Below are 11179 nucleotides of genomic sequence, written 5' to 3'. Positions count from 1 at the left end.
CTGTGCAGCTCGAGATCATATACCCTTGCGATGATTTTTCCATCCAGAACAATTACATATCACCCAAGTTAATTATTGTAACATTCCTGATTATCTAATTGTTGCAAAACACTTTGTATAAAATATCATGATTAATGCTTTCTAGAAAAATATTTTTTTTTTAAGTTATTAAAACCTTTTCATGTCAAATATGCAACATTATGAACATACCTTAACAGAAACTTTATTGATACCTTCCTCTACAATACATGTTTACTCCAACAGGGACCTCTTTAGACTTAGTGAAAATGTTGTCCCCAGGTTTACTTTACAAATAAGGTTTCCACAAGCTACATTGGGACACAAACCACTAGGATGAGAAAACAAAATAGTCAGTAATGCAGTCAAGATATTTTATGGAAGCTTGAATGAGTATGATGTAGGTTATATTAATTTTCAAGGAAACTAGAGGAAAACGTAATCTAAATTGTTCATCTCCTTAATCAATATAATAATGTGGAAACACTTTTCCACCGACTAGCAATTTGTGTTCAGTATCAGATATCCGCAGATTATTCTTCAGGAACTCTGAAAGTTCTCATCATCATTTACTTTACACAAAATGGTTTACTTTTCACTGCGCCCACCTTTTGACTTGAATGTTTAAAACCCTGGTGCTGAACATTTAGTATAATGCACTCTTACACAGCTTTTGTCTGCAAAAGCTGATCAACATTATACAATGATATACGTGTACATCTGAAGTCATGTATATTATGACTATCATCATTACTGGTTGATAGAAAACATAAATTTACCACTCTCCCACTTCCTGTGGGTTAAAAAATAACTTCAATGTGCATCAAGATGCAGATAAGAGATCACTTGTAAACCAAGACCCCCAAGATTTATCATTACCCTAACATCAGTAAATATAAATATTAATTAATAAAACTCACCTTTACCACAAATTCCCATTCCTCAGAATTTATTAGCTTCAGTTAAAACTATGCACAAAAGAAACTGGAAGCCTGGTAACCTAAATTTTAAAAAAACTTGAAGCAATCTATTAACTTATTCGATGTTGTAGGCATCTGGTTCATCATTTTTACTCTACAGCAAACAAAGAATTGATTTCTTTCAATATATTTCTAAAGGTTTTTTTTTTTTTTAGTTCTACTGAAAAATATGTTCAGATTTGCATATGTGAAAATTAAAATCAAAATGCAAATTATTTTATTGTTATGGAATTTCTATATAGAAAGCAGGCAGCTCAGACATCCAAGGAAGGATTGGTCCATCACCGACGAATCTCTGGTGGAAACCGCGAATGGAGAAAAATCTTTCATCATCACTGCCATACAAGCTTTTTTCATTTTAATCAACTTTATAGTACCAGCTTTAGACCGCTTGACATACGAAGGAATAAAAATGTTTGATAGTTTACATGATCTTGATTTCAATTGTAATCATAGTTTTGAAGTTTCATGAATTTGTGTTGGGTTTTCTTTGCCTTTCATGTCTACAGATAAATAAAACAAAAATTCTTACCTCTAAGTAAAAAATCGAGCAGATACGAACCTTCAGCATTTGTTTAGTTTGCACATTATTCTGTCCAAAATCTGCAATACACACAACTTGATAATTAAAAGAGAACTAGGACATCTGATTATCATACATGGAAGTTTTTAAACTGTCAGATACTTGTAATGATCTCTTCACTTCTTGTCAGAGAGATTCCCACAAGATTTTTCATCATTCAGTTCTTGAATAACAAATTCCAGATCAAATGGAACAGTAATGAGGAATTTATTGGACTAAAATTGTTTTCAGGGAATGAAAGATCTTATAACAATCAGCAGAAATTTATACTTTTGCAATTAACACCCCAAGGCCCCCCCATACATTACAGTGCTTCTGCATTAAGCAACTGGCAGTTTTCAGGATGCCCCTCCCCTTTTAAAACACGAGAAGGTTAATTTGGGAGGGATTTGTGACACCTCCCTTTAAATGCCATATTCCTCACTTGTTTTTAAACCAGAACTAATCAGAATTTTTCATCTACAAGTTTGAATATAGGTATTTGATTAATGGCAGGCAACACCGACAATGAAAGTATAATATCTAGACTCATTTATTGACCATTTCTGTACTGCATATAATAAGTAATATCTAGCAAAAAAAATCCGATTTGCTTTTAAAATCAGGTAGTTCAGACATCCAAGGAAGGATTGGTCCATCATCGAAAAATCTCTGGTGGAAACCGCGAATGGAGAAGAATCTTTCATCATCACTACCTGCTTATCTTAACCATTTTATTGGCATCAAGTAATAATTCTCATGCTCTGTAACTAATCAAGTAATTACCTTCTGACTTAAGTTATAGGTTGAACGATTTCTTTCTTCTTTTCCTACAAGTACACAACATACAATAAATTAACCATAATAAAGAGTTCACTTATTCAGACAGTACTACATTGCAGCCAATCAGATAGAGCTAATATTACAAACATCACAAATCAGCATGTTGTAAAGCTTTCATCCTTTTGACAACTGATAAAAAATTTCCAGCTATGTAAAATATTCTTACCACATTTTTTTCCAACACCATTGGACACTCATGACCAAACTGACCAAAGATGGTAACTTCAGCATAGTCTGAAAATATTACAGTATAAAAGATCAGGATGTTGTTAAACACTTGGATTATCTATCAAACCAACATAACCATGAAACACTTGGTTTTAATGGAGTACAATATTTTGTTAAAATGTTTTGCAGACACTGCAATGTATATAGATCATAAACCTGATAAACCTGAACTCAGGGGTTGACAAATCCCATTGCCCGACGCCCGGGGCTAGTGAATTTTAAGGGTGGGCAAGTGAAATTTTATCAACCACTTGCCCATGGGCAGGTCACTTGAAAGAAAAAAATCCCAATGTAAGTCATAGATTTAAGGCTTGGCACAGAGGCTTGCATGATCTTCTCAGTATTTGTCTTCCATTTTTTTTTTGAAATACATATAAATATGGTAATAGTTTATAGTGAGGCAAGCAAATATTCTGGTGGGGCAAGTGAATTTTGAACGTGCACTTGCCCTTGGACAAGTGCCTAAAAAATGTATTTGTCAGCCCCTGGAACTTGATCCATCATAAAGCCATTTATAAATTTTAGTCAACAGTGATCTTGGTCTTCCTTTGCTGCAATAATGTAGCCCTCTCCGATTTTTTTTAATCTGATATTTTCAGGAGAGGGCTACAATTCCACTACATTTCCGTAATGGTGCAAATATATTTTTTAGATACGGGCGACTGCAGGCAAAATGAATTGTTTTTGCATTCAACTTACTTCCAATAAGACGGAATTTTTATTCACAATCAACATCGTAGCCCTTTATAAGCGAAAACTAAGTAAAATAGATCTGCGTATTTACCAGTCGTTCTCCTCAGCAGCCATGACAGTTCTTGCGTGATGTACAGAGACTTGCGCTTGGATTTTAGAAGCACTTGATAAAGTAATGTCGGTGCTGATAAATGTTTGTGTTGTACGATATCACTAAACATCGATATATAAAAGCATCCCATGTGATATTTTTTTTCATAAACAGTGATATTTATGCTTAAAATGAGGGAAATCCTAAACGATCCACTCCCCTAAATCCTAATTTCTCATTGGTTGTTCCAAAATAAAATCGATCAGGGTCAGTAAACATGGCGGATAAATTCAAGTTGTGATGTTGACATACACGAAAAATAACTGATATACGGATTGTTCTGTATATTTTTGGATCAATTCATGTCTTGCATATAACTACTTTTATGAGTTCAGGTAAGATATGTTAATAAAATAACCACTTACTGATAATTTGAGCCGAAATCTGTGCGGTAGTGAATCACTCCCGCACTTGCACCATTATAAAGATCCTAAGGAGTTGTAGCCCTCTCCCAAAAAAAAAAAAAAAAAAAAAAAAAAATCAGAGAGGGCTACGTTATTGGAGCTAGGTCTTCCTAAATGTAAAATTTTTCCTTATCTTTTTAATATATGTGTACAAGTCAACAGTTTTGAATCATTTTCCATTCAGGACATTGTAAATGAACTGCAATATATGTGCATAATATCAATTGTCACATAGTTTATTCAAACAAGAGACAATGTAATTGAACTTCGTTTTAAACAGGTAGTTCAGACATCCAAGGAAGGATTGGTCCATCATTGAAAAATCTCTGGTGGAAACCGCGAATGGAGAGAAGTCTTTCATCATCACTACCTGTTGTTAAATTTATGCTATATCAACATGGCAGCATGTTATATACTGCATGGTTAAACTCAAAGTAATTACACTGTACTTTCTGAAGTTGAACTTCACGAACTAACTTTTTCACCAAGAAAAGAAAGGTCAACCACTAACAAGATTTTTTTCCCCATTGACTGGGGGTTATAACTAATATCATAAATCAAGAATGCTAAGGAGACATTGGAAAATAGCTTTGGTTCTTTCATTTCCAAATAAATACACAAAATAAAAGAAATTTCCCTCTTACCCTACCTTTTTTCAAATTCTGTCATGTAGTCCAATCAATCAAATGCTAGGACATTCACAGACACCATGCCCTGAAATGATTCATACAACTATATAAACAGAATATGCATTGAACAGTGACCAATGAAATGTCATACTTTTTTTCAGATTAAAGGGTGCATCAGCTAGAAGCGAAAGACATTTTGTGGTCTTCAATTCATTTCTGATGAACTATGATCTCATCATCTGCACTCTTTAGGTATTTTCACTTAAGCTATTGCCCTTTAAACTGTATATAGTTTAAGAATACTGCAGTCTGTTTCCAATGGTCATATCCTGAAATAAACCAGGGCTGTGTTCAAGATATTACAACCAAGTAGATGTTACACAATCCTGGATGATATGCTAGCCTAGCCATAAAAAGTGTTAATTCATTCAATACGACTTGATATCTAACCTACCAGGTAGTCCAGCTTCTATGATCTTGAACCCAGGCCAACATATATCTAATATTTCCTTAATTTTGAAACTCATCATTTTCAATCTTTTCAGGTCAATTTGGAGAGATGAACCTCCAAATCAATGAAATGTTGTAAAGACTGTAAAGCACATCAGCATTTAAGAAAATCATCCCTGTAGTGAATCATACAGGACAATGAAATAAATATTTTAAGTTAAAGTACACAAACAAGTGCTAAAGTGGATGGCAGTATTATTATTATTTTTTTTTTTACTAAGATGGCAACTTTAGTCCTTTGTTGACTGCGTGTCAGACAGTCTATAGGTTTGCCTAAACATGCCAGTATCTTTCTTCAGACAACTTTAAAAGTGACTTAATAAGATTCAACATTTGGAAGATTACCCTTACCAGGCCTGACACAGTCTCTTGATTAATCTAAATACTGCAGGGCTCTCACACCACTTTTGGGAATGGGGCCAGGGCCCTAAAGATTGGGAAAATGGTGACCTTTTGGGAAATTTTTGGATAACCATTATACTTTAAAATCTTTATATAATGAGTTTCTGGTCTTTGGTACCAACTAAATTTTTATTTTGCAATACAGGGGAATATTAATGGCAAGTTTAGTTATCAAATATCCAACTATATTTTCATTAATATTTGGGAGAAATGACTATTGGGAAAATTACACAATTAACTGGGCGAAAAAGATACCTTTTTTGAATTTGGGAATAATATATTGTTGAAATTAAAGTCCCGGGCGGAGCTGTTCTACATACTACCTGTATTATTCAACCGTGTAAATCTAACATTTTTCAAGAATTTTTTATCCATTACTACTCTAAAGTTACTGTAACCTATAATCGAGGATATCATTTTAACGACTGAAATATTGCAATGTTAAACAACATAAAGAAAAATACTTTTTTCGGTTATACGCACCAGGATGAAGTTAAGGTTGCATTATTCTCTGCAAGCGCCGTCCTCAGTCCACAGACCTCACGGCTGAAGCACGTGTTCGTGTAAAAGCATGCGCAGGAACTCTTTGAATAAGATAAGTCGTACTAGAATGAATGTGTGAATATAATTCTTTTTAACTTCAGAAAGCACAAAAATCTTTCTTAATGAATGCATTGCAAAATATTTTATTGTCATAATCTAACTTATCATACAGTATGCTTTTCTTAGAAAGTTTAGTAAGCGAATACGAAATAATCAATGTACAACACATTGAGAAAGTAAAAGACAAATTTTAATATGGAATAAAATTAGATAAGCTATAATAATTACATAATAACACTGGGGAATGATACTTCGAGTATATATGTAAATAGTTTTTGCTGATGAAATTTTAAATTCTCGATTGTTCTCGGCAATTCTCGATATTCCTGATTTACGTAGTTTGTCGAAGTTATACGTGTCCTTGAGATATGAATGGGAGTATGTTAAGTGTATCCAATGAAATTACAGAGTGAATATTACGCTAGCCAATGAAATTTCGACACGACTGGTAGTGCTGTAAGAAGAAACTACACGCGTGTAAGCATTCGGCATTTTATTTGACAGGTGGAAAAGATATAAGAAGTTTGGAAGAAACCGAACAAAGAACGAACCTTAATTAAAACAGACAGTAAGTAGTCAAACATTTAGATACATTTCAATAGATATATGTAAATAATGTAACGAGATAACAAACATGTTACTACCGGCATTTTGCCGGCATTTTCTCAGCTGTAAATTGAAAATATATTAAAGAAAAAAAAAGCATGTTTGAGTTGAAGTATTGACATACCAAATAAGCCAACTCGAGGTAAAATTTTATAAACCTGAAAGATGAGAAAATAGACCCTAGTGAAGTTTGGGTAGGCCTACTTAAAATTTGCCATATGCATATAAACTACGAAAAAGCCATTTATCATTAAATAGAATTGACTGTGATGTTCATTCAATACTTTATTCTTTTACCAAAGTACGTAATTTAAGCATAATATGCTGCTTTGGGTGTTTCCAAAGCTTTAGTAAAATGTGCTGCTCTGAATGTTTGTAGGTAAACATGTAATGTAGATCTGAAAGGTTACTTGCAGGTTCACTCGATAAAATTTAGTAATAGTTGGATCCATGTGCTTCCTTTTAATTAAAAGTAGAAGCTTTCTTTGAAATCTCTAAATTATTATTAAAAACTGAAGTTCAGGACAGGGACCTTATTTCAATTTTCTGTACATGTATACTGATGAAAGGTTCAAGATTTTAAAGTTGATATTCCATTTGACAGTAAGCGTGAATATTTTTAGCTTAGGAAAATATAACTGTTGCAACCTCTGTATCATCTTGTACGTTAGGCCTTATTGTATAGTACTAGCCCTGTTAAGTTGGATTGGTTAACTTAACATATGGCGAGGAATAGCAAAGGATTTGCAAAAATAGAATATACAAAATTGCTGATCTAGGAAACAAAACATTATTAAGATATTCTCCATAATTCTGACTGGTGATGGTGTAAAATTTTGATTAAATGGTGACATTTATTTTAATTATTTTAGAAATGAAGACATTGGTCTTTTTGGGGTTAACCATTTTGTTGGTTACATTGTCGAGGGCTGATGATGATGGAGAAAAGAAGAAAGACAAAGACAGTGTGGGAACAGTGATTGGAATTGATCTTGGAACGACATATTCATGGTAAGTTTGGGGATGGCATGATTGCATGACAGAGAGAATTGATCAGAGTACTGTTTATATCTCATTCATCTTTAAATTGGAAAAAAAAAATTACAAAATAAATGAAAAAGAGGCTTTTAAAATTGTGTACAATATGCTTTTTTTCTTTTATAACAGTGTTGGAGTGTTCAAAAATGGCCGTGTTGAAATCATTGCAAATGACCAAGGAAACCGAATCACCCCCTCATATGTTGCCTTCACAGCAGATAATGAGCGTTTGATTGGAGATGCTGCCAAGAACCAGCTGACGTCGAATCCTGAGAACACCATCTTCGATGTCAAGCGTCTCATTGGTCGCACTTGGGACGACAAGTCCGTCCAGAAGGACATTCAGTACTATCCTTTTAAAGTCATCAATAAGAACAACAAACCTCATATAAGTGTGAAAGTTGCTGGTGAAGACAAGCTGTTTGCTCCGGAGGAAGTCTCTGCCATGGTTCTTGGAAAGATGAGGGAGATCGCTGAGGGATTCTTGGGTAAAAAGGTCAACAATGCTGTCATCACTGTCCCTGCTTACTTCAACGATGCTCAGCGCCAGGCCACCAAAGATGCTGGCACCATTGCAGGTCTCAATGTCATGAGAATCATCAATGAACCGTAAGTGTTCTTGTTTGGGCAGTTAGAACAATCAAACTAAATATTTTTAGTAAAATGCTTGGGTGCAAGCATTATATTGTTTTAATCGCATTGTAATTAATTTTCTCTTCAATTTTAGAACTGCTGCTGCTATTGCTTATGGACTCGACAAGAAGGAGGGAGAGAAGAACATTTTGGTCTTTGATCTTGGTGGTGGTACTTTTGATGTGTCTCTGCTAACCATTGATAATGGTGTCTTTGAAGTCGTGGCAACTAATGGTGACACTCATTTGGGAGGAGAAGACTTTGATCAGAGAGTAATGGAACACTTTATTAAACTGTACAAGAAGAAGAAGGGAAAGGACATCAGGTAACTGATTTATCTATTTATTGAAAATACAAACATTCTGTGATGGATTAATGTTTTATGGTTTAATAACATTTTGCTTACTTGTGTTAATCAGGAAAGACAACCGTGCTGTTCAGAAACTCCGTCGTGAAGTTGAGAAAGCCAAGAGAGCCCTGTCTTCACAGCATCAGGCCAAGATTGAAATTGAATCTCTCTTTGATGGAGAGGACTTCTCAGAAACAATCACCCGTGCTAGATTTGAGGAGCTCAATATGGCAAGTTCTGAAGAATTGATAATACATTGTAGACATGTTTCTGTGGAAATTTATTTGTGTCTTATCTTCTGGAGATGTGTAATTTAACACAATTCTATATATTTTGAACAGGACTTGTTCAGATCTACAATGAAACCAGTGAAACAAGTCTTGGAGGATGCTGACCTCAAGAAGGAAGACATTGATGAGATTGTCTTGGTTGGAGGTTCCACTAGAATTCCCAAAATCCAACAATTGGTCAAAGACTTTTTCAATGGAAAGGTAAGTAATATTATATACAGTATCTGAATTTCTCAGAAGTGTTGATGCAAGAGTATTTATACAATGGTAGATTAAGAAACTTCAATATTCTTTAATGTGTAACCCAATATTAGGTGCCACAAACCAGGAAAAGTTAGAATTGACACTATTGAGTGGTCAATTTCATGGAAATTTTAAGATCTAACTTTATCTTTGTCCATTTAAGGAACCTAACCGAGGAGTAAACCCAGATGAGGCTGTTGCTTATGGTGCTGCTGTACAGGCTGGTGTGTTGAGTGGTGAAGAAGACACCGGTGATCTCCTTTTGTTGGATGTTAACCCCTTGACCATGGGTATCGAGACTGTTGGAGGTGTCATGACCAAACTTATCCCTCGTAACACTGTTATTCCCACCAAGAAATCCCAGATCTTCTCAACAGCTGCCGACAATCAGCCAACCGTGACCATCCAAGTCTTTGAAGGAGAACGTCCAATGACCAAGGACAACCACTTACTTGGAAAATTTGACTTGACTGGAATTCCACCAGCACCACGAGGTGTTCCACAGATTGAGGTGACATTTGAGATTGATGTTAATGGTATTTTAAAGGTTACAGCTGAGGATAAGGGAACAGGCAGCAAGAACCACATTGTCATCCAGAACGACAACAACAGACTGTCACCAGAAGATATTGAACGTATGATTAATGATGCTGAGAAGTTTGCTGATGAAGATAAGAAAGTCAAGGAAAAAGTAGATGCAAAGAATGAACTAGAAAGCTACGCATATTCTCTTAAGAATCAAATTGGAGATAAAGAAAAACTAGGAGGTAAATTGAGTGACGAGGATAAAAAGACAATTGAGGAAGCTGTTGATGAGAAAATCAAGTGGATGGAATCTAATTCCGATGCTGATGTAGAAGACTTAAAAGCACAAAAGAAAGAACTGGAAGAAGTAGTGCAGCCAATAATGAGCAAACTTTACCAAGGAGCTGGTGGTGCTCCTCCCCCATCAGGAGAAGAGGGAGCTGATGAAAAGGACGAGTTATAAAAACAGTTTATTATTAGGTTATTTGGACACTTTCCATTTTTTATCTCCATTTTTCATTATCATATGACGGCCCTCTGAAGAATTTTTTTTCTTAAAATGGTTTTCAACCAAGTGCTAAATTTAGTAGGAAATATTGGGTGCATATTTGTTTTCATTTTGTCTTAAAAATCAGAGGCACCTTCATCCTCCAAAAGTATGCTTGTGTTGGTGAATACATCATGTAGCATAATTATTTTTTTTAACGAATCATTTACTGTGAATTTCGCAACAGATCTTGTAGAAAGTTGAGTTTTGATATGGTGTACAAGTTGTGAATATGCTACCATTTCCTCATGACCATGGTGTGAAGAGAATGTTGCGAAGGAAAATGGTAATGCTGAATGATAATGCTGCCAAATTACTTGAGAGTTGCATCACGTAAACAAAGTTTATTATTATTTATTGACGGCAGTGTGTGAATGTTGTGTTATGTGGCTGAATTCTGAGAGTTGATGTAAATTTTGAACAAGGTGTGATGGATGAAATCCATTTATACGTGTAAATATGTTGTTGTTATGGATACATGTATATGATGGATGTTAAATAAAATACATAAAAAGTTGGATCTTTTTTACTCTTTGTAGTAAATTTTTGCTGAAATAATTTCCTTAGAATGCACATTCTATATTAAGTTTTTGCTGAAATTATTTCTTTGGATGCACTGTTCAATAAGGCTGAGAAAAGGAAATTTTACTCATCGATGAATGTTGACCAAATTTGAATTTGGCTTAAAAATGGATGGCAGGGCAATGAAGCAGGAGATTAGGAAAGATGTATCTAATCTTGTATTGGAGAACTTTAAATGGCCAATGTATAACTTTCAGCTAATTGGGGGAAATTAAAAGAGCAAAATCGAGCCTGGCACTTTCATTATAAGCATGATTTGCACACTGTTTATGGAGTTTTGATTCTCCATGTTTACAGGTACATTCTGTTCATAATCCAAATTTTTAAGCACAGATAAAAAAAA

General features: G+C 34.5%; 1 protein-coding gene and 1 non-coding gene across 2 annotated transcripts; one reads left to right on the top strand and one right to left on the bottom strand.

Moving 5' to 3' along the window:
* Window positions 1-4674: 4674 nt before the first annotated feature.
* Window positions 4675-4756, bottom strand: LOC133197800 (small nucleolar RNA snR60/Z15/Z230/Z193/J17). The gene has a single exon (XR_009722449.1). It is a non-coding gene; the product is annotated as a small nucleolar RNA snR60/Z15/Z230/Z193/J17 (small nucleolar RNA).
* A 1754-nt stretch (window positions 4757-6510) lies between these two features.
* On the top strand, window positions 6511-10772 carry LOC133197289 (endoplasmic reticulum chaperone BiP). Its single transcript, XM_061333250.1, has 7 exons — window positions 6511-6591; window positions 7502-7640; window positions 7797-8276; window positions 8395-8625; window positions 8720-8879; window positions 8991-9140; window positions 9346-10772. Exons 2-7 carry the CDS (start codon window positions 7504-7506, stop codon window positions 10168-10170), a joined length of 1983 nt encoding a protein of 660 aa, XP_061189234.1. The 5' UTR covers window positions 6511-6591; window positions 7502-7503; the 3' UTR covers window positions 10171-10772.
* Window positions 10773-11179: the final 407 nt, after the last annotated feature.

Source organism: Saccostrea echinata, unplaced genomic scaffold (assembly GCF_033153115.1).
Source record: "Saccostrea echinata isolate AGI-Se365-2 ecotype Australia unplaced genomic scaffold, CSIRO_AGI_Sech_v1 ptg000030l, whole genome shotgun sequence".
Classification (NCBI taxonomy): domain Eukaryota; kingdom Metazoa; phylum Mollusca; class Bivalvia; order Ostreida; family Ostreidae; genus Saccostrea; species Saccostrea echinata.
The sequence above is the reverse complement of the archived record's forward strand: the minus strand, read 5'-3'. Positions and strand labels throughout refer to the sequence as shown.

Bases quoted from the DNA above. Each gene is read 5' to 3' on its own strand.
- LOC133197289 (XM_061333250.1), top strand. From the start codon at position 7,504: ATGAAGACATTGGTCTTTTTGGGGTTAACCATTTTGTTGGTTACATTG. The intron at 7,641-7,796 runs GTAAGTTTGGGG...CTTTTATAACAG, and splicing joins CTTGGAACGACATATTCATG to TGTTGGAGTGTTCAAAAATG. The intron at 8,277-8,394 runs GTAAGTGTTCTT...CTTCAATTTTAG, and splicing joins ATGAGAATCATCAATGAACC to AACTGCTGCTGCTATTGCTT.